At 35.4% G+C, this 27,772-nt stretch overlaps 2 protein-coding genes across 3 annotated transcripts; one reads left to right on the top strand and one right to left on the bottom strand.

Moving 5' to 3' along the window:
• Nucleotides 1-892: 892 nt before the first annotated feature.
• Sigmar (Tumor necrosis factor alpha-induced protein 8-like protein sigmar) lies at nt 893-17,535 on the top strand. Of its 2 annotated transcripts, XM_076420744.1 has the most exons (5): nt 895-1,283; nt 14,244-14,322; nt 14,484-14,592; nt 15,349-15,620; nt 16,276-17,535. In XM_076420744.1, exons 3-5 carry the CDS (start codon nt 14,583-14,585, stop codon nt 16,627-16,629), a joined length of 636 nt encoding a protein of 211 aa, XP_076276859.1. In that variant the 5' UTR covers nt 895-1,283; nt 14,244-14,322; nt 14,484-14,582; the 3' UTR covers nt 16,630-17,535. The 2 variants fall into 2 exon arrangements, with proteins under 2 accessions (XP_076276858.1, XP_076276859.1); XM_076420743.1 differs by lacking the exon at nt 14,484-14,592 and having other exon boundaries at nt 893-1,283.
• Nucleotides 8,341-27,636, bottom strand: Dcaf12 (DDB1 and CUL4 associated factor 12-like protein). Its single transcript, XM_076420732.1, has 8 exons — nt 27,495-27,636; nt 26,835-27,367; nt 26,302-26,757; nt 25,507-25,737; nt 25,140-25,424; nt 24,256-24,421; nt 23,986-24,181; nt 8,341-22,809 (listed from the first exon to the last, which is right to left on the bottom strand). Exons 2-7 carry the CDS (start codon nt 26,915-26,917, stop codon nt 24,026-24,028), a joined length of 1,377 nt encoding a protein of 458 aa, XP_076276847.1. The 5' UTR covers nt 26,918-27,367; nt 27,495-27,636; the 3' UTR covers nt 8,341-22,809; nt 23,986-24,025.
• Between the last annotated feature and the right edge of the window lie 136 nt (nt 27,637-27,772).

Consider the following 27,772-nt stretch of genomic DNA (forward strand, 5'->3'; position numbering starts at 1 on the left):
TTTCAAAACTACAAAGTCTGAAAGAACTACCACTGAAAATAAAAATAATTTACATACAAAAATTGAAAATTGTCGTCACTTTTCTGTGACAACATCTTTTTAAATCTCGCGAGACGGTTGTTTTTCACGATTTCATGGCAGCCGCATATCCCTCCAATTTTTTCACAAATATTTGAACCTCCTTTGAGATTAACATTGATCTAATAAAAGTAAATAGTTAATGATTCTAATAGATTATTAGAAAACTAGAATTTAGATCCTAATGGACCAAAGTCTCGCCAATCGAAGGTTAATATAGAATCTTGTAATTAAGGCTATTGCTGAAATGACATCTGCAATCTGCAGTCTAATAATTACAGCGCATAGCATGATATCCGGGGAACTCGTCACTTTTCTGTGACAATATCTTTTTCCATTTCGCGAGGCGGCTGCTTTTCACGATTTCATAGCAACCATGTCCCTCCAATTTTTTTAAATACACATATATATATATATATTTGAGCTTCCTTCTTTGAGGTTAACATTGATCTTCATAGTGAACCTAATACAAGTTAGTTAACGATTCTAATAAATTATCAGAGAAAATTAGAATTTAGATCCTAATGGAGTCTCGCCAACCGAAGGTTAATATAGAATCTTGTAATCAAGACTATTGCTGAAATGAACGTCGGTCACGAACGCGTTGAATTATTTGTCAGTGATCAAATGATTAAAAATCCGAGATCTCGTGTTCATGTGAATTTATGATGGTCGAGTTGAAGAGTTGCATGACCGCACGAAATTCTTTCGTGTCTAAAATTCCGATGACCACCACAATGACGCACACTGTGAAGAAGGAAGCTCTGGCTGACAGTGAACAGCAGTGAACAGTGCGAAGCGAAGTTGAGCGCAGAGCCACGCAGAGCGCAGCTGGTTCGTGCGCCCCACCTCGCGGAACGATGATTCCATGGTAACCAGGGTGGGTTCGCTTCGCATTCGCAGCCACAACAGACGTCGTTCGTTCGTTCGCTCGAAGAGACACTGTTAGAGCCTCGAAAGCCTGACTATCATAGCCGGTGGAATTTTCACGTTCTCTCGCATGTTTTCGTGAATCGTGTTAGTTCGGTTCTGTTCCCGAAAACAATCTGTTCGAGCCTTGTTTCTCCGGTGAAATTGGGGTTACACATGCACAGTGAAACGTAAACAAAACAATAGCACCAGTATTCTATCTCCTGGCCGTCGGAAAAGAGAAACTTCATTGTTAAGTGTTGGGCTCGCATCCGCGACCCAGAACATCAGCAGAGGTTAGTGCGCGCCCAAAATTTAAATCATTTCAATTGGAACAAACACGACATTATTGGAAATCATGCTGTAGTCGAGATACACGAACACATTGCATACCGTGTAAATATTGAAAGGTGTTCATTTGATAGAAAATATATTTTTCGACTAAAATTCGATGCAAGTAAACATTTCCTAGAAACTTTAGCGAAGATCACCGTATAGGTATATATGTATTTGGAATTTGTATGTCGTTGGGTCGTTAACTTTCGACGACACAATGACATCGCGCCAAAATCATTTACGTTCGCTAAGTAGTCTTCGTTGTATGAATGATACCGAATAAAACACAGTGTCACTCGGAAAATGTGGTTGAATACGTCAGAGGAAAAGTTAATTGAAAGTTCGTGACAGCTACGTTATACATACTATCATTCATGTGACTCGGATTCTCACGGAGAGGAAAGTGTATAACATGGGGAAACTCGAGTTTCGCAAAACCGAGTCTGCTTAATTGCGTCACTTAGTCACGACCGAGCGAATGCCTGTATAACTTAATTTACTGCATGTGCCTCTGCCACGGCCGAAACTAATGGATCGCCAATAGATAGAGCTCAATAGAATGTTGCTATAGCAGTGTGTATTGTGTATATTTAGAAATAACGGCCAAAGCCTTATCCAAGGGATCGTGAATTAATCGATTATCGGTATAGTGTAACAATTTCCACGGTACATGATTTCCCATCCACGCGGTCGGCCGCGCATCTCGAGAAAAGAAGGGGAACAACGACGCCAGGGTAAACAGCTTTTTCGTTCGAATGTTTATCGAGATCAGACCTCGGCGAAATAATTTGTATAAATCAATTCTAGAAATAATGCTCTTCAGTATTTAACAAATAATGTATTTCGGTATGCATCTCATTTGATTAATTGGGAAAATAATAAATTGTAGAACTGATTATTTGATGGAACATTGTTTCATATCAATGAAATCAAAATATTGTCTATATATTTGATAAAGAATATCAACAATATCTTTTATAAATGTATATATGTATAAATAATATCAAATATCAAAAAAGAGAATAATCAGTGATCAGAAATAATGAATAAATGAGTTAATTGGAAGTAAATTCATTTAATTTTCGTATGAAATACTTCATGATAAAATTCTTCCATTTGAAAAATTGATTATTTCTGAAATAACTCTAAGAAGTAATTTAAAAATAATGTTATTTAAAGATTTTGTTAAACGCTCAGGTCTGCGCCAGGGTAAACAGCTATTTCGTTCGAACGTTTACCGAGATGTTGCTCGTCTCCGCGAACCGTGGCTTGCAAATTATTCAATTCGAATTGTGCAATGAATGACGCTGTTGTGCAGCGCGCACTCCTCGCCTGTTTCTAATTACCAGTAGAAGCGCTGCTGTTCACTTTTTCTTCTTTCCCATCTCCGCGAGAGTTCGTAATTTCGTCCACAGCACTCAACGGACTGATTCAACGTACAATAATCAGTTTAATTCCTTAAATTTGCATTTAATCATAACTGAGTCCTGACTAGTTCGGAAACAAAGTCACCGAACGAGATTACTGAATAATTCAAATTGAGTTAAACACGAGACATTGCCTGTAATCATTCGTCTCTGCTCCGATTCAAATAAGTTCCTTATTCGATTACTGTCGAACATTTGTTCCGTCTGGATCGTATTCTTTGCTTCTAGTATAATGTTTCTAACAGGAATGAAAATATAAAATAGAAATACAGTCTGTGATAATATAATGAAATATAGGGGAGCATTTTTCATAGCTGGCTTCTTATTGATTCTACCTTTTTCTGTTTGAACGTTTTTTTAGTTCAGTAGAAAAATATTTTAACTTTAACACAATAGAAGGAAAAGGAGGAAGAGCGACAAAAAATTCTACTCGAACACAAAATGAGTCAACAACTCCGATACTGTAAATTACATAAAATTTGTTTGCGTTCCGCGACACGACGTTGAGTTATATCTGTACATATTTTTTCATGGACATGCGATAGTAAATCAACATTAGAAACGTCAGAAAGTGTTGGATTCGATGAACGTATCTCTGATACTGTAAATTCGCGTACAGTTCCGTTACTAGTGATAACGATACAATGATCGACACATCCCGATCGACGATTAGAGACGGTCATAAATATTTGTTTGTAGGAACGCGGTAACGGCTGAACGTTAGAAACGTTTTCGAAAAAAAGAGGAGCAGGTCGACCGTGAAAGCGGTCCTCTCAAAAGTCGCATTTAATAAACCACCGTGTGACCCTTGTAGACGAAGTATAATCAGTCTCGTAACTTCGTCCATGTGACCACGTGCGCGTTGCACACGGCTAAGGTGTGTACAGTACGCGCGTGTGTATACGAAAGCTCAACACGTTGGCTGAGGGGCAGGTGGTGGGTATATTCTCAGACAAGATGCTCAGTTTAACAAGGAGGTTCGTGGCGGTTGCACAGCTGTCGGGGTGACAGCTGCATCTTTCGAAATAGAAATAAAAAAAACGTTGAAAAACGGAGGGGCGACGAGGGCAGGAGACTCACCCTTAAAATCTCCATTTTGGTTCTGCGCTTTAAATCAACAAATTATGTTTCATCTATAACGTCATAGTTTAAAGAAATACATATCGCACAATACATAATGTATCACAAAAACACTTATAAGGGAAGGACCTCAAGTGTCCGACTTCGGATTTTGATAATTTTGTGTGAGATGATGGTATATGGATCCCTAATTATGTATGCAAAATATTAGGTGTAGTTACTCAATAGTTTTAAAGATATAAACAATTAAAGTTTCATACCTTGTTGATATACAGGGCAAGTGTAAGCAGGTTGCGTGATTCACAGGTATGAAACTTTAATTGTTTATATCTTTAAAACTATTGAGTAACTACACCTAATATTTTGCATACATAATTAGGGATCCATATACCATCATCTCACAAAAAAAATTATCAAAATCGAAGTCTCGGGGTCCTTCCTTTGTTAGTAGGTCCATATACAGTGGCTCACGAAAGTATTCGAACGCTTACATTTACAAATTTGAATGGATACAATAAGATGTACTAAATTAATCTGTATAAAACAATTTGCTATCTATAGTAAGGAGGAAGTCTGAAGATTACGTCAGTAAAATTTGAAAAGGATTCAACATCCGTTCGCTTTTAATATTTCAATCTTAGACCTGTCAGGCACTGAAAGTGTCTTGTCTATGTTGCTTTGCAAAAATGAGAAAATTGAATTTATTTCGATTTTGTCATTGAAGCATTTGTTTCATTTCAATAATTATAAAATTGAAAACTGGACTTCAAACTGCAGGGATGCGAACCGCGGAACTAACTTTGAAGTTCAAAGTTCATTTAGGTGTTAGTACAGTCTGGCCGCTTTAAAATTGAAATTTGTAAAAACAGTTCAGTATTTAGAAAAATTAAGATTTTAGAAAAAGTATAAAAATTAGTTTCGTAATGGGAATAATAGCTGGAGCAAATATATAAGGAAACATTTGTTGATAAAGAGTTGGAGAAGAGAGTGGATAAAAATCGCATAACAATTGCTCCTTCCGTTCCTGGAAGAATAGATTGATATCAGTATCCACTCGACTGTTCAAATTGGTTCGCGAAACTTGAAATGCGTTTCTTCGGAACTTCATTATTTAATATTGTCGCAGTGTCGCATACTTTTCTCAGAAACTATTGATTCGATCGGCTTCGCCTTTTAAATGTATATCTACAACCGTGTCTATTGTTGGAACTACATACAAATATCTCGATATAACAAAAATTTCTATACTTTTCAATTACTGGTACTACAGAAAGGAATAGTTACCAATTGCAGTATTATATATATTTAGTTGCAGCGGGTTTACGAGCAGGGCACAAAGGTATTTAGAAGGTATAAGTTGTGTTGTGGAGCCTTACTATATATTTAGTTGCTTGTAATTACAACAAACTGAAAAATCATTTAGAACTAAGCTGCAGAATTTTATGCAAAATAAAAATTGTTTGCAATGATTGCAATAAACAGGAGCCAAATAGATATTTCTTTCTCCCTTTAATAATTTTACTAAGTAAGCTGAAAATTCTTTTATTCTGTCTACTATTTCAAATAAATAAAGTGTCCCAATGTTTCTGTGACATAAAATTTTGCATTTTTTAGATTTTCCATTAATACTAACACAATTATTAATGAGAAACAAGCCGTTCGTTAGGAACACATAGTTTACACTGTACTTTAACACAATTAATCTCAGTCATGTACATAATTGCATATCCACTGAAAATACATGGTTAGAATAAAAAATTATATTACGTCCCAATATTCTCGTGACAAGCAGTATGTTTGCGAAACAATTCCGATTGTGTTGATTTAGCAACGAATAACAATACCCCTTTTAAATTCTGTATACGTCAAAAGCGTTGAATTATTTAAAAAAAAAATGAGATTTATATAGAAATATTGATATGTCTACATGCACGCGAGCAGAGAATATAAAATATCCAATCAAAGCTGGATGCTTTATCGACGGCAATAAGACTAAAAAATACGTAGCGCATAGAGAGCGTATTGATTTATCGAAAATAATTGTTTGTTCGTGGCAGCTACCGTTTCGCGTTCAATCGCTCGAGAATAATACGTTTTTGAATTGGTCTGTTCAACTTTATTTACGTAACTTGTTGAAATTGCCTTATTTCGACTCGGCGAATTCAAGCAATGAAACTGCGTTCGCTATGCATGCAGGTTCCTTTGAAATTAGTTTCGCGCGTGTTAAATAATGCAAGTGCAAATACATCCGTAAACGAATAGGAAATGAAAGAGAAGCGAAGCTATATTGCCAGTGTCGAGATATTTTTCCACTTTCCTAGCTGTACGAATGAACTACATATTTCCCGACGATGAGAGTCGTCTGGGAACGGTTTTATCTGACGTGTCTGCCAAAATAACGTATCGTTGTTAAAATGATATCACCGATGAGGTCGAGAGTCGTGAAATGCAATTCACTTCATTCCACCGCTACCAATATCTCACAGACGTACAAGGGATGGCAATTCCGGAAATATTTGGCACATCGTTAACAGCTGGACCCAAATAAAATTCCTCAGCCGTGTAATTTTTCGAAAATTAAACCACTCGGAGCCGATTTTCCTAATTCAATGCATCTTTTTTTTATTTAAGCATTTCAAGTTTCAACATTTCTGCTGCACTATGTAAGCTAAAGTACAGAGACTACGTTAAATCAAGATGAATTCGTAGCTTACAGCTTTTTAAGAAATTACACATGAGGAAACATGCTTTGATGTTAGGTCGGGCGACTAACATTTCCAAACTTAAGGGTAATTGAAGCTTAATTTCACGCAGTTGATGAATTTACTTAGATCGAATACATCTTATCGTTCAAATTATTTTCAAGCTTGAAATTCATTTAAACGACAACATGGAAACTCGTTTCGACAATTATACGTAAAAAGTTCCGGTGTGTTTTACGTTGGAAATCTTATCTTCTTCTTGACATAATAGCCTGAGAATATTTGGCACATTGTTACCAGCTGGACCCATATAAAATTCCTCTGCCACATTTTCCTAATTCAATACATCGTTATCGTTCAAATTATTTTCAAGCTTCAAATTCATTCAAACGACAACATTGAAAATTATACGTAAAGTACATTATAGTTTCGACAATTAGACGTAAAAAGTTCCGGTGTGTTTTACGTAGGAAATCTTATCTTCTTCTAGAAACAATAGCCCGAGAATTGTTCAAGTTTCACTGCTACGTGACTCACGCGCGATTCACCCTCTAAGATAAAGAGAATAACTATCGTCGACTTTTAAAAATTATTTTTGACTGAAGGCGAACGAATAGGAAAAATGTTCAATTTATTTCGCACGGGAAAGAATGGAAACTTTTGACCTGCTTTTTAGGCTTTGCCGGATGTCGTAAATTTCACACAGCTCTTTCACACTACGTTTGCAGTGTTTCGTGCAGCGAATTCGCCGAGGGCAATTCAAATGCAGTTTACTGTAACCTAGATAAAATTGTGCAAAAAGAGATTCGGATAAATGTTATAGCTCGTGTTATCATATTTTATCAAATATTTGAATTTTCCAAGCGCCGGGTAATCCTTTTCACGCGTTTGTTATCCGGTAGACACTTTTTCAAGCTTTTGGCAGCTTTCCATCTTTTCTTTCCCCATTGTAGGAAGAGATTGTAGTCTTGCGAATGATAAACGATCTGCTAGACTTATAGAGATTATTCGAGATCGATAACAGTCAAATGTTCGTGTTAGTTCATAATAATCACATCCCATAAGATATGTATTGCTAATATATTAGCCCTTTGCATTCGGAGTTACATATTTTAACTCGAAAACAATTTCTACATATGCATATCTGCTGAATTCGGCACTGCATAATTTCTGCTCGATTAACAAACAATTTTAAAAGTTCATCATTTGATATTTTTCTCGATTTTAACCCTTTGCACTCGGAGCTATTTTAACTCGAAAAACTAAACATGTTTTTCAACCTGGAATAGTTTCGTTCCTTATTAATTTTTAAATTTCATGGATATGAAATTGGTATAATACCTCATACAATACCTAAATGTTTAGTAATTGATTAGATAATGTAAACAATATTTTGAATAATGGTACAGCAATTTTTAGTGGCGCCTCTCAGAGTCACCAATCGAGTGCTAAGTTTTAGCTATGTTAAAATACAGCGTTGAGAACGATTCGCATGTGTGTCTCGCTGAAAATTTCAACAGGATTTGAAAGTATCTAGAAAAATGGATGAATTTTGCGGCCGTGGAGCGTATGGAGGTTAAATGAAAGAAAGCGGAGCATTTTAGAAAACATTCTAACGACACTAATAACAGGAGAAAGAGGAAAGGGGGTGGTGTTTGTTTATTGGAGAATGAATCCGTGAAACGCTTTTGGATTAAGAGGAAGTTCCAGTCGAGGAGGCTAAGAGACGGTTGGAAATTTCCCGTAGTTCTAAAATACGTTTGTTTGTTTTCCAATTAAATTTAGAACGGTAACTGTATGATCTAAGAAAGATGAATGTCCCCTCCACTGCGGGGCATACCGGGCGAGAGAGCATTTTTATTTTGCATAAAGATCCGCAGTACAGATACGATTAAAAATTCTACGGTTCGTATGCGTTGTAAGAATGTGTTAATAAACGCCGAAAACAGCAGACTCGTATCTTGTTTATTCTGTTATAAAAAGAATTTTAAATACCGATGCGCTAGCCTCCTAGACCGGAAAGTCTTGCTTTCTAATACATATAATTAGACAGCGGATTTTATGCATTTACGACAAAAATGAGTATGTGTAATTTAAAACAGTAAATAAATTACAAGAATTTCAATATACTGTGTGTGTTATACGTATTATTTTCAACCTATTAAATACATTAAGAGAAACAATGAATTTCTATTTCACTTTAGGTTGTTGCAATTCAGGTAGAAAATGTTAGTTTGCATAAAGAACCGCTGCCTACTAATAATTCAATATAACTGATCTGAATAAATATAAAATGCTGCGTGGACGATGAGGCTAGAAGCGAGGTAACAACACTTAATACGGGTATCGAACCACGGAGCAACTGTTTAATTGGCGCGTGTAACGAGTCGATCGATTGTATGTAGTTGGGGAAACGGTTAAGGAAAGAGAGCGAAAGTTCTGCGATCGATTGCTTGTTTTCTCGTGAAATTCTCCGGTGGTACCCCTATACGGTGATATCATCAATGGAAACCTGTTTTCAAATAGGACTTCATTTCATTCTCATCAGAAATGACGGATTAGCAATGCTGATCTCGTGCTTGCGTAAGTGCTGCGTATATGAATTAGTTTCATGTGGGTGACCTCTAATTACAACAGTATCGATTGATAAACTGTCCACCACGTAATCATTCGATTGTGAGTCACATTTGACATATCAATAGTACTTGTCCGAGAAATTAAATGCGTCGGACATTGTAAATACATATACCGGTGCGAGATACATAGGTGTGCGAAGATAAATGAAATCACTCGGTCCGGTGACGACGTCACCGCCGGCGTTATTTTCATTTCGACGTGTTTCAACATTATTTAACGTTTCGCGGCGTTATCGTGTATTCGCCGGTTTAATCAAAAAAGATAATTAAAAGTACAGCTGGTACGTAGATTAAATTCAGATACAAATATAAACGATCCCTCGAATAAAAATTTGTTTTATCGCGTAACGCAGTCGTTGATAACTGAAATGAAATAATGAAACAAAATGAACTTGGTATTATGGATTAATAGACAGCGGATCTTTATGCAAAATAAGAAATTTTCCACCTGAATTACAGCAAGCTGGAGTGAAATAAAAATTCTTCTATATAATGTTTAATGTTTTATAGATACATAAAATCCGCTGTCTATTGATGAATGAAGATTTGATCAATTAGTTTGCTAATCTTCTTTCGTGAACTTCGTCCGCGAGTAATTACTAGACCGCGGATCTTTATGAATTTATGGCTCCAAAAAATTGTCGAAAAATGCTAGAAAATAAAGTTCCACAGAGTTTCCCCGACAGCACAGTCTGCCCGAGCCCACCGCCGGACCCAGCTAGCCGAGCCCCAGCCCGACACGTTACGGGCTAACGCAATGCTTGGCTCAGCGTTGAGACCAAATCAGGACGATTTAGCCTGGCCCCTGTGCACAAAAGGGCGCGATTTTCACCTGCCGGGGGCTCGAGCCCAGAGCCTGACGGCCGGGCTGGGATTCAGCCTGTTTTTGAGAGGGCAGCACGGTATCACACTAATGTGGCCAATCAGTGCTTCGATTGGGCCCAACTTTTCTCGCGCATGCGCGACACAGGGCGGGTCGCATCAATGTGGCAGTACTTTGCAAATGCGTAGCAGTCTCCCTTGTTACCGACAAAAGTATAATAAGTTAATAAATAAGACCTTTGAGGGCGATTGCTGCCTAGATTGACCTTTATTTGGCGTTTTTGACTACTGAAAAAACCCGTGTTTGTATTATCACGCAATGAGAACGCGAATCCCGCACCCTTGCAATCTTGCAAATCGGCTGAATCCTAGCCCGGCCGGCAGGCCCTGGGCTCGAGCCCTCGGCAGGCGGAAAACGCGCCCTTTTGTGCACAGGGGCCAGGCTGAAACCGAGCCGGTGTGCCGTCGGGGTTAGTACGATTTTTATTCATTTCAGATCTACACAAAGACTACTACCGCTGAAAATAACATTGCACATGATTCCACTTTCTCAAAATTTGCCTACAAAAATATTGAAAATTGCATAAACATCCGCTGTCTAGTAATTACTAATTAGTAAATGGCGTTTTTATGGAGAATCGGCAACATTGTGGAAATACGGCGACACCAGCCGAGACGTAAATGCCTACCCTACATTCGGTGATAGTTTTAACTCGATAATGTTAATAGGTGCTATTTTACAACGAGTTGTGCGTCTGCATAGGCGACGCACAACGAAAATGGGGCAACGAAATATTCAGCAATTGTGCAATCAAATTCTTGTTAAGCGACAGAACAACGCGACAGAATTGTTCAATAAATTTAGGTAGACTATCTATCTAGAGCACAGGTCGAAATATAATACATATGTAACAAGAATTGTCCCAACGATTTTATTCCGCGAATGTTATCTCAGAATTGTGAACAACCTACAGAAGGTCGTATATAATAGGTTACCGGAAAGCAGACCCAGTTCAAGATTTCTATGTATGTAACACTATTTCTCGAAGGGAGAGCAACGTCTCCGGCATTTATGTGTTCCCAAGGGAACTATTTTACAGAGATAACGTTGGTTTACAGGTCAGTCGCTCATAAATATTTTTAGCGTGCCAGCCCTATTACCTTTGGTCGCGTAGGTCGTAGGTACACCAAAATTTCATCTGACAGACTTAGAATATGTGCCTCCAATTATGCGAATAGTATTTTATGTGAATAGTAAGAATTCATGAAAGTTTATGCATTTATGGGCACATACAGTGACTCACGACTACGGATGGGATCAAGTACCTCGCAAACAGGTTCGAACTTCGAACTTTGATTGATTGAATTCGAACTCTCTATAAGCACTTCGGAAAACAGAAATAGTACATCCTAAGTATACTCGAACCTATGCCAGACAGTTTCGAACCTTTTACAAGTACTTTGGTAAACGTAAATAATACTTGCAAGTATATTCGAATCTTGGTTGAACAGATTCGAAACTTTTATGTGAATATCGTACCGGAAATTCTCTGATTTTTCTAATCATTATTTCTTTTACCTTTAAAATCAATTATGTTGTCGTCTAATGCATAATTTAATGCAACATGTATAATTTAATCAAGAAAGTGCTTAAAACCTACTATGCAGTTCTGATTTCCAAGATTCGAGTACTACTTGTGAAACATTCGATTCCTTTCAACATCGAAGTACTTATAAGTATCTTTTCGAAACTTGTAAATTCCGAGGTTCGATATCAGTTCGTATAAAATGAATACCTTTTAAATATAATCATTGAAACATTATTGCTTTTAAGTAGTAATCGAAATCCATGAAATGAAACTTGGTTATCGAAATTGACTCGGATTCGTGAGTACGTATTGAACTTGATCCCATCCCTGCTCACAATAGTATTTGAACCCACTTTGAAACAGTATAACTTTTTTATATTCGGACCTAACGATGTGTCTTCTGTTTTTGAAATATTAGAAGAATTGGTTTATCAAATGACACGCAAAAAAAGATTTTGAATTAAATGGGAAAATAATAAGACACTTCAAAAACTTTTTTATTAGAGACCGTAATGAAAATTTAAAATATGCTATGTGTTAGTTATACACATTGCATCGAAATATGTAAGAATCTGTGGATTTTAAAAGTCGCGAAAAATTTAACCGCTTGTAGCTCAGCATATGTATAACTAACATACAAAATATATAAAAGTTTTAAAGTGTCTTTATTTTCTCATGTAACACTTATGCAATTTTTTCGAAATCTTTTTTGCACGTCGTTTGGTAAAACAATTCTTCTAATATCTCAAAAAAAGTCAGGTCGTTCGGTCCGATTATAAAGAAGTTAGCTTCGGTAGAATTATTTTGACAGTTATACCTTAAAATTTGGCAATATCTTTGCAGTGGAAGTTGCGCTGTGTATTGTTGTTGTTCATAACGGACGATTTAACGGCTTGAAGTGGTTTTGAATTTCAATCGGTGCACGGTATCGATTCGAATCGGAATACATTACGGCGCGACGCGTCGTTTCGATAACTCGAGCACGTTCAAGCACGTTGGATATAGCTCGAGTGGCAATGAGATCGCTCGGATCCTCGAAAGCCTTGAAGTCTCGCATTTTGGGTCAAATGGCCGGAAATTTTGAAATGTTTGAACACAGCCGATCGCACGTGCTGCTTGAGATACTCGTATCGGCTGTATCGATGCCACTTATTGTTATAGCAAACTGCCATGGTGTCTCCATTTGTCGAACCGATTCGAATGAGAATCTCTGGCTTGCCTTGAGCCTCCTTACAAATCGATCCATCTGCCATGCCGTTATGCTTCTTCGGTACATATACGATTACACTCAGTGACAACAAATGTACACAACGCACGTTTACGTCCCTTTTTCCAATGTGCCGGGCCTGACCTCGACTACTGACATAAATTACACGTCCGAGGGAGCATACACGGCTCCAACCCATTTAATCCTTTGTCCGCCGCGAACTTGTGATATTAATTTTTTTTTTCTGTTTCGCGGTGTTCGTTTATCTGATCCTCTAATGACCAAGTAGAGCTTAACGGTGAAACGTTATGCAAGAAATGCTTCGGAAAAGTAGAATGCTCCCTGCCGAGAGGATTTGTGCGCAGTTTATGTCGACATTACCAGTTCAGCTAATTTCTAATCCTGCATATTTACTTTTACTAGTGCGTTAAGAATTTTCTACTAGTCTGTTCGAGTAGTCAGCTATTTCTGTTAAGTAGAACAAGAAGAATATAGTAAGAGGCGGAAAACCAATATTATCCGATACAAGATACAAAAATAAGTTTGAGGTTTATAAATAATTTTCAGCTGTTCAATTTAGACAATCGTGACAATTACGGGAAGCTCGGAGCACATGTCTCAGCTCAATATAAAAATATACAAATCTTTTCAGTGCAGTAATTGTGAATTAATTTCAAGCAAAACGATTGAACACCTTTTAAAAACGAATAACTTTTTCAAAATTGCAGCGGACAGCTTGAATTTTTTTGAGACGTTAGAGGAATTCATTTGGCAGCTAATGTGTAAATATCTTTTTTAAACGAAAATGTAAAGGTCACGATTTTTACATTTTTTACCTGGAAACAGGATAGAAGAAGGAATAAAATTAGGGATGTTATAAAAAGGCATGTCATAAAAAATGAAGGATTCCCAACAAAGTATTAAGTAATTATACGCGGAAGGTATAATTTTTATTTTATAGTGTCCCAAAATTTTTGTGACGTAAAATATTGCATTTTTTAGATTTTTCCTTTCTGCTAGCGCAATTATTAATAAAAAGCAAGCCGTTCTTTAAGAATACATAGTTTACATTGTGCTTTAACATAATCCAACTCAGTTTCAACTCCGAATGCAAAATTATATCGCGTCCCAATATTTTCGTGACCGACTGTACACAGTTGAATTAATAGCACAAACTTTTACAAGCCACTTTCTTCAAAATTGTGCGAGTTATTAATAAGTACGAAGGCCATGTCGTGAAGGAGCTGTGCAATCGAATGCATTGATTTTATTCGTTCTAGTTACTCGAAGAAAAAAAAAATTACATCGTATCAAAATGTTTGCTATTTCCTTGGAATTAATTCTCTGAAAAGAATTGCATTGAGAACGTCTGAGTATACAAAATTGCAGGCTAAAATATGTGTTAGTTGAACAACTGATATATTTCTAAAATGTGGACCTATTAAATATTTTTTCAGGTGGCGTGGGGTACGGCAGTAATGGAATTGCAGAGCTGGTTGCTCTATCATCTTGTGGCTGTGACCGACTGCAACCAAGGTATACATATAGAGATGTTCCTCGAATTATCTGTGTTTCTATTCATTCTCATGAACAGGAGTGCATCGAACATTATTCTAGATTGCTCGCCTGATTTCAGCACACCTTTTTATATTTTACGAAACCATTAATCCGTCATTTTATGCCCTTGGTTATTTTAGTTACTTTTGCCTGAGTTCAACCGTGCTCACAGAAACGCTACCCGCTTCTTTATTTCATTTACAATTCCGTTATCGCCTAGAGGAAACAGCGGTTCACCGATGTTTGATGGTAAGTCTCAAGATCCCTTCCATTTCATAAGATAATATTGCCGTGAATCACCAGAAATACACATTAGTCAAAGAGAGACTTAACAATTTACGATGTTTTCGTTCGAGCGGACATTCATTCATAACGATAACATTCAATACGTCTTCACGTCAATACGTTCTTCACACAATTTATTTAAATGTATTTTCATAAATGCAACACGTTGTGAGTTATCTCTATTTTACATTGTAAATGTACAAAAACATGTTTAAAAGAACTGCGTATACTTATTTGCCACAGAGAAGATATACATATATGTATATATTAGATGATTGCACAAGTTCATGCCCGATTTGAAAATAAAATTAAATGGTTCAATTTGAAAGAACACAGCTTTATTAATCACAATTATTTATTTTTCACAATGAGAAAAGAATGGTGACTGTATAATTTTTTTTACACTCCGCCGCGCCGTACAAAAACTTATGCAATCATTTGGTATATACATACAGTACATAGTCGTTTTAAATAATTTTTTTATTTCGTTATACGGGGTCTATTCTAATTTTGTATTAGTACTAAGCAGTAAAATTGAGTGAACACTATTTCTAGTAAATGCTTCATCCGTTTAGAACTGAATATCTACTTGAAAAATCACTTTTACTCGTTTTTATACGGCCCATTGTCTCTGTCGGTTGCTTTCTCAGTTTGCAGCCAACAGAGAAACGATAGTTATCTCATCAAACATCCGCATACAGTGTGGTTAACATTTTTTAGTGATGCAGTCGGCGACAACACTGAATGGCGGATCTTATCCCGCCAGTGGCACCGGAAGCCGTGCCCGTGATTTAGGTCTGCGTGCTCAAAAAAAACTTCTGGGCCGAGTCGTATCTACAGGAGCAGGAAGGTCGCTTTTGATAGATGACGCAACCACGTCACTATTAGACAATTTGTACAAGCTCATGGAAAGAGCTGCAAAGACTAATTCTACCTTGGACAAAAAGCAGCCGGAGAAAGTTCTGAAAAACATCGTCAAATTGTCCATTAAGGTACTTAAACGTTTCGGACAATTTCATGAAACCGTGGAGCCAGTCCCCCTTGCTTCACTGTTAATCGTGTCAAATGAGAACACTATTTTTAGCTTTACTCTCTTCCTCTACCGTGTCAGACCCGCATTTCTAAGTTTTCTCTCATCGAAATGGGATGACGTCAAAAATAGCATTCAGCTCCGAGCAATTAGTTGATTCAAATCTAATCACAAATTGGGGGAAGGAAGAACTGTAATAGGAGGTCCGATAGTCAAGTTAGGTATTAGTTAGAGTACATGAAGTAGCACTGGGTCAAACTGCAGAGATACTGATGATTAGACTGCGGATCTTTCGGCAAAATAAAAAATGTTTGCATTGATCGCAAGACACAGGAGTCAAATAGAAATTTCTTTCTTCTTTTAATTGTCTTATTAAGCTGAAACCAATACGCTGATGTCTTTAAATCTATTTAATATGTCCACTGCTTTAAATTGTGACCCATTTTTGTCATAAATGCATAAAATCCGCAGTCTACTAATGATATAATCTATATCATTAACGGTGTAAAAGTTGTCTACACAGCTTTAGCCAATGCAGAACAATGTTTTAGCAAGCCATAATCTAATCTGTATTTATTTGATTGCTCCTGCTCACGATAGACTTGATTTTTTTGCAGGTGGCATTGCTGCAACGTAATCAACAATTGTACGCCACCGACGACGCGAAGCTTGTCGAGATAAGAAATGCACTGAGAGCTGTGGCGATGTCTGTGGTATCGTTTTACGAGCTAGAATTCAGTTTCGATAGAGCTTATTTAATAAAGTCGCTGGAGCGTTGTAGAGCCGCGATACAGTCCCTCATAAAGCCGCATCTCACGGACAAATCTCAAGACCGGTGTGACCAGATGTTCGACTTTTTAACACATTCCGACTTTTTGGATTCTGTGTTCAGACAGGACTCTGAACTCAGACCTATCTTAGGAATGCTAGTTAGTGATATCAACAAGGCCTTAGATGCTGGGCATCTTTGATTTTCTTCGGCGAACGTAACCGTACCTTCATGATATCACGCTAGAGAAAAAAAGAATGGATGGAAACTTCCAGAAACTTGCCGGTGTATTTATTATCATTGCAGAACTGTGTCGAGTGTATTCTTTTTTCGAATACGATAGAATGAACGAAAATCGTTGAACAGTTACTTATGATTGCCTGTAAAAAAGAAAAAGAAAACTAATAATATGTTTGTCGATACCGGGGAACATGGTTCGGACACAGAAAACATTCCCCGCGAAGAACGGATCGATATATAGTAGTGCTCACTGATTTATGCAATAATTGTGAAATACTCTTATTTATTTTCAGAATGTATATTGTACGATTAATGTATATTTATTTTACGGTACTTGCGTGTTAGGATACGAACTGTCAATCTATACCAAAAAGAAAAATGAGCTTATTTATGCCCGACAACGGGCCTTCATATAGTGATGACGGTAGAAACGCCTCACTCTTATATTAGTCTCCACAGAATGACCGCGTGAAAGAGGCAATTCATCGCTGCGATTCACGCTAATAGAAAATACACACGCTCTGGAAGAAAAAACATATATATTCATGTTAAAGGCATTGATCTTCTACTCGTCAAAGAGCTAATACTTTAACATATCGTCAAGTGCATTATAGGGCAAGATGGCTCTCGTTTTTACCTATATTGCGCCTTGCTACGTTTCCAAACACACAACATATCTAATGTAATCACGGCTAAGCATCAATAATCGAATTGAAAACATTTGCATTACATGTATTACAAAGTATATCGCGGTTTACGCGTGTTTTGTACACATTATACACACTTTACATATTATTTGTGATGTTTCTCAATGAAATAAAAAAAATGTTGTACGAATATACCATTAATAAATTATTGATAAGAAGGATTATCATTTTTGTCTTACTTCGACCGCTATCTTCTCTTTTCAATTACGAAAAATGTAATTGATTGATCAACATCGTCGATTATTCAAATGCACAACATATCATAGAAGAATAATTAACTGATTGTCAGTTAATCAATCTCTGCCAATTAGCGAAAACAGACGTATGGTTGGAATATAGAATAATACAATAGAATATAGGATATATTTACAATTGTATTTGTTATGGGTGTAGACGTGTCGTTCTACCAAATTTTATTCAAATCAGAGAAGGCTGTACGAAGAAGGAGGTAACTGCTTCTTAAATTACAATTCGAAATTTCATTGTCAGCATGGTGATGGTTTCCTAGATGAATCTTCCCAATGTATCTGAGATATCATTGAAGCGACAGAAGATGATCATCCTTTCGAATGATGATTGTTCCCCTTGTTGATGTTGTGCGAGTCTCTGGTCATATTCTGTGCACTGTGTATACCTGAAATCCTGCCTCTTGGTAAAGTCATTAAAGAATTAATAATTAAAATGTGGCTAGTACTTAACCCTTTGCACTCCTCTGTCGAGTCGGACTCGACAATTAGTTACAACGCTACTTCGGTGAGATATAATAAATTAATATGAAATGAATGAGGTTTATAAATATTTTCTATACACATGTTAATTATTTTTTAATAATCAAACTGTATTGTAAACTCTAAAGCTAAAAAGAGTAAGAAAACGTTTTAAAAAATAATCTTCATATCTCGCTAGCTTTAACATGAAAATGTTTAATTTTTGTAGTAACATTTTACGACCGATAGAGTACGAACATAAATACAAAAAAGCTGATACGTAAACGACTTAACTATACATAAATGATAAAAAAGGTGATTCGATATATGTACAATACAAGACAAAAAGAATATTGAGAAATATAAAGATAAATATTTGGAAGTTGTCCTAAAATAATTTGTGATAGATTCTATAATATGAAATGACATTAAATAAAGCGTTTCACGATACAATATAATGCAGCTATTGTAACTGTACAAAATTATCATATAACTTATATACGTATATTTAAGTATAAAAATTATTTATTCATACTTTTCATATTAGATCAGATAAAGTGTATAATGTTTATAGGTTTTCCTGTTCAAATTGTACTAGCATCAAAATTAGAGCGTCTCGACGTGGATATTATATATATTGTGTATATATATATATATATATAATACATTGTATCTCAATGGTAGTTTTACTCCAGTATTGTTTACAGTGTTTCATATCAAAATAATGGATGAAACTGAATTGTTATAAGGTATGTATTTTTAAAAAATATCAAAAATCCATAAAATTATTGCAAAACAGAACTATTGGTATTTTGTAGCATTTTTTCTTCCTGTAGTGTTTACGCTAAAAAGTACATGCGATAGTTTAATGTTGAAATATGTTCAATGTACTCATTCATTATGCACGATCACATACATATTTATACAGTCTATTCACGATTTTGTAGATACAACACACATTTGTTTACTTATTATATAATGAAATGACATTGTTGAGTATATGACAACAATTTATAATCCGTTAATATATATATAAGTACACAGAGTATATTCTGTTATCATATATTCATTGCAATGTTGACAATCCGGATACGTATTGTTTATATGCCAACACGTTTTCAATCCATTAAAATGTCCTATCCTAAATATTAACAATGCACTTGCATTATTACCGCATCAACAAAATTTAGCATACTAACACAGCTGTAAACGTAATGGCGAACTTTATTTGTTTTTAATTACAGTCGAGACCCCGTACCCGCGGTTCAACAAATAAAAAAATAAAAAACATAAACTTAAATTTATTTGTCCCACTGTGTGTCGACGCTTCTTCGGAGATCTTGTCTTTATTTAAAAATAATTTAGAATATTAAAGCAATCAGCCTTTGACGAAGAAGATCAATTATAGTCATTCTTTGGTATTGTATGTAATGCAGTACATCCTGTAAAGTGTCGTAATTCTTTACTTTTATAAAGAAAAGAAGTAAGAGAGAGAGAGAGAGAGAAAGTATACTAGGAATATACAATAGTATAATGTGTAGTATACTTTATTATTACCGCATTCAATTTTTGTAATTTGATTTTGCCATATTTATGTGTGCTACGTAAATATTATAGTATTTATAATACTATAATGGTCGTTCTTATGCGGATATGGGGTGACTACTGTACACCAAACACTCGAGTACAATTCATTTTCTCAATCAAATATAAATTTCAGTGATTGAACTTGAAAATAATCGCACATAATCCATTTCATCACTTATACATAGTATAATATCTCACTTGCTAAAGATGAATTTGTTAAAATGAATTTCTTCAATTGCATCCAACAAACACATTTATACAATCACAGGTCCTGCATATCATTATACCTTATTGTAAACGCACACAATTTATAATACATTCAGTAATACTTCAACATCGTAAAATTGTCTAACAGAAGAGTACCGAAAATCAAATTAATGTTTGAGCTGCCACTATTTAAAATACCTGCATTGTACCTTCTGTGTTCCAAGTAGTGATAGTGTACAACTAAATATCTTCAATACTTCTGACAATATTGAATAAAAATCTTTCTCGAGTAAATTAATTTTTGACAGACTGTAAATCGTATTACTTTTTAATTTACTTTTTAATTTTTCGATTTAACAAAATATTAACAATCGCCGGATACATTAAAATTAAATCGAACAATTGATGCTTTACTCCGCGATACAGAAATGAATGGTAAAAGATATTAATAGGTCTTGAACGCCTGAAATAAGATTGCGTAACAAATATTTATTGTATATTGTGATGCGATTGACACCGCAACAAAACTAAAGTTGGAATATCTCGAAATTATTCGTAATTCGTTCAATGATTAACTAGAATCGGGGTGGTTAATAAAAAGGAATGTTAATTTGTTGCTAAATCTGTTCATTTTAATATCCGACTGATTATATGAGACCCATTGTTTTTCGATTCTACAGTTAGTATATCCGTAATACAATTAAAAAGCTCAGGACTTGAAAAGTCAATGTCAATGTCATACACATCACAATATATATCGTTCTTTTAAGGCCAGTATTAAAATTTCAACGTTATAAATCGTATTTGGTAAAACTTAATGTTCATTGCAGTGTTATTCGTTGGTTACTTTTCTAAATTTTCAGAAAAATGGAGATATACAATATAGAATACAAGGTGTCTTTAAAAATCATGCTATATGCAGGCAGTATTACTATCACTTCTCATAAAAAGTCATTCTCATTATAATCTAAAAAGAGATCTTCATTCAATATTTTATTAAATTTTACCTACAATAACTAGTGCGAGTGCAAAATTTTATGTTACAGAATGATAGAAATCATCGTCTTATCCTTACAAACTCGTGATGTAAAATCATGATATCATTTATCCAGTACACATTTTAACTATACCGTTAAAATGTCATTCTCATTCACACTGATACATCGGTACGTCGATGATTGTTCAATCAAACGAAATTGTGAATGAAGGGGCCTAGCAGACTAAGATAGGTGCAGCGGCCCCACCCACAATTTTATTGATATTGTGCTGAAAACATTGGTTTTTGGTTGAAAGATAACCCCTAAAATTTTAAGTCGCTAGCCCTTCGTATAAGGATGATATGAGGGTAAATACCCTTAACTGTATCATTTTTTTTCTCGCTTGTTAATTAAGATATTCGGATAAAGAAAATACGAAAATACTCGAACTAACCTACTTCATATCATACATTTTTTTCACCATTATGATCAAATTATTAAGGGTAGAAAAAAATCATTTAATTTTTTAGGGGTGGAAATTGCAGGCAACCCTCCGAGTGACCACTTCCAAAAAATTCAAGAACAATGTTCTGTTGCTTATCTAACGTATAAAAAAGTTTCAAGATGGTCGGATTGGTGGAACATAGTTAAATATTGAAAAACAAATAAAATTACGTCATTATAATTGTTGGTATCTTATGAGCCCCATTTTACCATTCAACTTTGTCCTTCAGACATTTGACGTATCTTTAAAAACAACAAAGATATTCAAGGTGGTCAAGTTAGCTGGGACACGGCATGGACCCTACTAAACAATGGAATCAAGAAACGCAAACGGAATTAAGAAACCTTTAAGGGAAAGGCCGGGTGGACGGAGCTAATTGCTGAACACCGACCAGAACCGAGGATGATGGTCACATCCAAACAATCAGCCATACTTTCTAGGATGTGTCAAGCCCACCCAAGAAGGAAGATCTCGATGAACCCGATATCAAAATCTCTCAGGAGACAGATTTCGGCGAAGTTGGTGAACCCTTCCTTCCCAACCCCAGCGCGAAGTAGACTCGGCAAGAGAAGACCGTATGGAATTGATATCTCGGCCCAGCCGTGATTTCGATAAAGTCGGATCGGATCCCAAGTACATAGTAGTAACTTCGTCCCAATGGTCAAATAATACGCGGTCCCTTGCATCTTGAACTCCCAATAGACTCACAGCACAGGCGGAGAGATTAGCCCTAGGGGAGGGTGTGGGCAGGTTTCAGGACTATCCGGAAACAGAGTAGGGACGGGCTTCAAAAACTTGACACATTCGACATGAAAATTATGGTGAAGTGGGGGGAGTCTGAAAGGGCAGGCGAGACACCCTGCAGATCTGAAGGTGAGGGGGCCCGACGTTCACACCGAGCCGTAAAACAGCTCAAAAACTGACAAAAATTAGGTAGCATGGCCCGCTCATCAATGATGACCGACCCGTCTAGTAAGTCGACGACTCTGAAAATGGCCCGAGCCGAATAAAACAGAGGGGACGGCTGAAAGACGTGGATACCTGCAACCCGCAAAACGGCCGAGTGCCGATAGCGCCAACTGTGATACTGGTGATGAAAGATCCGGTGTGCCCTAAGGAAGCGAGGGGCGGCCGACCCGCCCTTCCCCGGCAAACACACTTACTACTACTAGCTGGGACACTCTGTATGTATAATATAACCGCATACAAAACTATATACTACTTATGCAATGTTATGCGTCGCGTTTAAAAAGAAATAATTGATCCGATAAGAAACACTGCACTGTACATTATACCATTATAATAACGTAATTTTATTTGTTTTTCAATATTTAACTATGTTCCACCAATCCAACCATCTTGAAACTTTTTTATACATTAGGTAAGCAACACAACATTGTTCTTGAATTTTTTGGAAGTGGTCACTCGAAGGGTTGCTTGCAATTACCACCCCTAAAAAATTAAATGATTTTTTTCTACCTTTAATAATTTGATCACAATGGTAAAAAAAATGTATGATATGAAGGAGGTAAGTTCGAGTATTTTCGTATTTTTTTTATCCGAATATCTTAATTAACAACCGAGAAAAAAATGATACAGTTAAGGGTATTTACCCTCATATCATCCTTATACGGAGGGTTAGCGACTTAAAATTTTAGGGGGTTATCTTTCAACCTAAAACCATTGTTTCCAGCACAATATCAATAAAATTGTGGGTGGGGCCGCTGCACCTATCTTAGTCTGCTAGGCCCTTTGCGTTCACGATTAAATATGCGAATGAAATGATAAAAGTATGATAGTTGTGTCACATCTTTCACTCTACTCATCAGGCAATCGAGGTATATACATCGTGAGAATTTATTTTTCTGTTTTATTGTTAGTTTTCTTTACTTCCTTGTTTATTTGAGAAATATAAAAATGTTCGAAGGTTTAAAAGTCTCGTCGTTAAATTCTTAAGATTTTGTGATGTTGTCATTTTTTTAAATTGAATCTGAATAGAGTATTTCGCTTCTGATAACACAACCTAGAAATGTTTATATAACAGAATAAATAAAGAATGTAGAATACAATATTTTCATTGGAGGTTTTGTGTTCAAAAAACTTCAATTTGTATATTAGTTAGTTCCACACAGATTTAAGCATGATTTTTATTTTAAGATAAGGCGAATGACATTTAATTAAGGAAACACTACTTTTTGTCTTGTGATACCTTTCAAGCCAGAATGCCATATCGAGTAAATACATATACATATATACATATCCACTGAACATTCAAATTTAACTGTCTCGAAAACGTATCAGAAAATAAGTATTTTACATAACATATTCAATTTTCAAATTTTTCAGCAATTTTGTGAATTTCGTCTTTTCAATTTTGCTACAGATGCATAAAAATCCGCAGTATACTAATAAGGTAATTATATCGTATAGTACGAAGAAATTTATATTTCGGTGATACAAACAGTCACGAAACACTCTGTATATAATATAAATAAATAAAAGAAAATTTCATGGAAGAATACAGAACATTCAAAAATTCTCGTAGCAATGTGAACAGACATATATACCTCTTCATATATATATATATTTTGGACAATTTAAATGTACATACGAATTATGATTACTTACGTAAAAATCGATGGTATTCAATATTCAATTAACATTATTTTTATTGCCACAATCCTGCATAGTTGCCGTAAAGATTCATAGGTAGAGGACCACCAGCCGCAAATAGCCGCGTACCTGAGCCATCGTAGCAATGAGTATATATAGCAGGCGTATATCTCACGTTTTGGAATCCGTCAATGTATTCTTCATCCGGAAACTATTATTATCAGGTAGATATTAGTTTTTTAGTAAAGACAATTTTAAATTTAAATTGAAAAATACGAAACATACTACATATCCTTTAGAAGCTTTTAGTATAACTGTCCTAATAGAATTAATTGAAGACTCGAGGTACTTCTGTGCTCTCACGTCGTAAAACATCAACATTCCTAAACCTGTTCCTATTGTTAAAATGGAACCTTGGAAACTGGCTGACCGAATCCCACAACCGCTGTATCTGTAACGAAAATATAACTTTTTAATAAAACATACGTATACAGATGTAATCACTAGACAGTGGATCTTTATGCAAAATAAAAATTTTCCACCTGAATCGCAACAAACCAGAGTGACATAGACATTTATTTTCTCTCTTAATATGTTCGACAGGTTGAAAATAATATAAAAATATTTTGGAATTCGTCTAATGTGGTCAAAACTGCACTTAAAAGTTTTTCAAAGAATATTTTCGTCGATTTTTCGAACGAAATTTTTTTTGTTTTTCACAATGATCTCCCACAACAAAAAATTTGAAAAAATTGACGACACTGCCTGTTATAGTAATTTATCAGGGAACTAAACAGTAGAATAGCATGTTTTCATATTTTCAAGAAATCTGCAATTTTCCGATTTTTTGGGAGTTTTTCATATTTTACGACCACAGTTTGCAACAAAAAAATCTGAAAAAATTCTCTAAAATGCGCCTTAGGATCCAAAATATGTCACATTTTTCTCAGAATTTTAGAAAGCATGTAAGCAACTACCATTACGGGCAAGCTAGAGGGCTGAAATTTTACTCAGAGGATTTTTTCTTGGTCAGCTTTTTAAAAACCTGTAAGGGCAGTTTTGACCATCTTAATCGGCTAGGCCATTGCATCTACTCATTTTTCTCATAAATGCATAAAATCCGCTGTCTAGTAATTACAGCGAATAAGCTTATGTAGAATGCTACATACCGCGATGGTACTTTCTTAATAATTTGTAATGTTCTCGGATCTAACAATAAAGTATGAGACCGACATCCTACCGCATATACACCATTATCTTGTACTGCAAGGCAAACATTTTCTTGGGAAACTGGTAATTTTCTAGATATCTTTTGTCTGAATGTTTCAGCAGACCAAATGTGTATAAAACTATTCAAGGTGAGTGCTGCAATTTCTTTGTATGTCCTATGGAAAGCAAGCGCTCGCACTCTTTGAGCCGATCTGCATTCTTTAACACAAACTGGTTGAATTAACCTAATCGAAGAACAAAGAAAATATTGATTAACATAAATTTTTTACATATTTTCTTATCTATACTTTGCATTAGGAGTTGCACCTGTGTGTGGGTACATCTGCTTTGTCGGGAGCTTCTGCGAGATCATTATCAATACGCCATAAAGCCATTTTAGTATCTCTAGAACCAGAAACTAAGAATTCGTCATCAAGCCAACACATATCGAACACCCAATCTCTATGTGCACCTTCTCCTACGCAAACTGGGTCTAACGTTGGTAGCCTGTAGATTGCAATTTCGTTACTATTCCTTGCTCCAGTTGATAACAGCGTTCTACAATGTAAGAAAGAAAATTATGAAATTGAAAAATATCGTACAATCAGTTCGAATAATGTAAATGTTTTTATATACAGGGTAAACCACGAATCGTGGTCAGAAGAGATTACTTTGTTATTAGCAGTCTGATCGAAAATGTTTTTATCAGGTATAGCATGGTTCAAGAGAGCTTTCACGTGATTATAGCAAATTTTTGTAATACTTGATAAAAACATTTTCGATCGGACTGCTAATAACAAAGTAATCTCTATTAGTCACGATTCGTGGTTCACCCTGTACATACAGGGTGTATACCGATTAGGAGGTGATTCTACATGTAAAAATGAGTGGAAAAGAAAGAATCAAATTTTTTCCTCCATGTCTCCGTTTCCAAGAAGATCGAATACACTCTTGTTTTGTAAATTTTCGACTTCGATTTCCTCGAAAACGAAGATACCGAGGAAAGAATTTGATTCTTTCTTTTGGACTCATTTTTACATGTAGAGCATTTTTACATGCAGGGACACCCTGTATATATATATATATATAAATATATATATAAATATGTATATATATATATACCTTGATGGATTAATTTGAACACAATGTATACCACATTGTTGTTCAGGAACTGCAGCACCTCCTGAATTAACTTGTCTCCCATGCAAGGATGGTATTTGATCTAACTTCTGCGTTGCTACATCGTAAACCATCAATTTGTTGCATTTTGTACCGAATACTACTTGTCTATCACTTAACCACTGAGAGCAAAAAACTTTATTCATATTGTTTAAACTAACTGAATATTCTTTAAATAATTCATGAGTTAATATATGGCGAAATCCATATTCTTGATTAATTTTCCGCACTTCTCTTGTATCTATTTCCCTAGCACATACATAGTCTACAAAGTTAAAAGATGTCCTTAAAAACTGTTTCCCTTCGTTTATAGATTCCGCTTCATCATCACTCGATTCGTAACACACAAAGTCTTCTTGCTTATCCAACTTTCGATTCCTTTCCATACTTAAGGCTAATCTATAATAAGAAGTGAAAATTGTTGTTAAAATAAAGTGAAAGCATAGAAAAATAGTAAATGATTTATTTCGATTTACCTTGCACGACGTTCGTCTAAACGGTCCGCATCCGCACAGGGAGGATATCTGCCGTAGACAGTCATTCTCTGTGTCTCAGCCATTTTGTTTAAATATTATAATTTATAAACTAGAGTTTGTTGCATATAAAATTGTTTTGGTAATTATGAAAATTACCTGAGCGTAAATGTAATAATTCAGACTATTTTTAACTTATAGTCTTAAAAATATTGTGTTAAATATACTTGATGGCTACATTCGATTAAATTAGTTTTTTCAACGCGGCACGCACATAGATCTTCTTATCATTATAATAAAAATTATTGTTCATTCATTTCACTTCCGAAAGGAATCGAATAGATCAATCATGTTGTTTACATCTATGTATTAATCGATCATTGTAATGATGGATAAACTTTTCTCGTGTCATCGAAAGAATCTTGCAAACAATGCTGTCAATGGAAATCCGAATTTAGACTGTCGAAATATTTATAAACTCGGTTGGTGTGCAGTGAAATAAGAAGAAATTCTTCTTTGTAGCAATTCCCCTTTGACTAGAACAAAATCAAGATATGAATTTTTACAGGATTGAAAGGAATATAATGAAAATAAAGCATTTTCGAATATAAAAATAATCTCGCGACGTATGATATTACATATTATTTATAAAATTTAACAAACCTTATTAAAAGGACGGTAATTGCCAATTCTGTCCAGCTACCTAAGCAAAGTTACCGTCGGCAGTAATCCCTTGCCTAGTAGATGCAGAACTTCATAATTACGTAACTTGTGTGCACTCTTACAATATGAATAATATAAATATCAGGTCTTTGTATTAAAACGATTCAACGAAATAGAAAAGAAAGCCACGAAATTCATTAGTAAAGAGACCTTCGTGATCCGAAGCAACTAACCATCGCCATATTGAAACGACCAGCGAAATTGCATAAAATTCGGGA

Source organism: Lasioglossum baleicum, chromosome 3 (genome assembly GCF_051020765.1).
Source record: "Lasioglossum baleicum chromosome 3, iyLasBale1, whole genome shotgun sequence".
NCBI classification, from domain to species: domain Eukaryota; kingdom Metazoa; phylum Arthropoda; class Insecta; order Hymenoptera; family Halictidae; genus Lasioglossum; species Lasioglossum baleicum.

Coding starts and splice junctions, on each gene's coding strand:
- Dcaf12 (XM_076420732.1), bottom strand. CDS start 26,917: ATGGCTGAGACACAGAGAATGACTGTCTACGGCAGATATCCTCCCTGT. Junction 25,425..25,506: donor GCAGATGTACCCACACACAG/GTGCAACTCCTA, acceptor TTCTTCGATTAG/GTTAATTCAACCAGTTTGTG. Junction 24,182..24,255: donor AAGCTTCTAAAGGATATGTA/GTATGTTTCGTA, acceptor TGATAATAATAG/TTTCCGGATGAAGAATACAT.
- Sigmar (XM_076420743.1), top strand. CDS start 14,265: ATGGAATTGCAGAGCTGGTTGCTCTATCATCTTGTGGCTGTGACCGAC. Junction 14,323..15,348: donor TGTGACCGACTGCAACCAAG/GTATACATATAG, acceptor AACATTTTTTAG/TGATGCAGTCGGCGACAACA. Junction 15,621..16,275: donor TCGTCAAATTGTCCATTAAG/GTACTTAAACGT, acceptor ATTTTTTTGCAG/GTGGCATTGCTGCAACGTAA.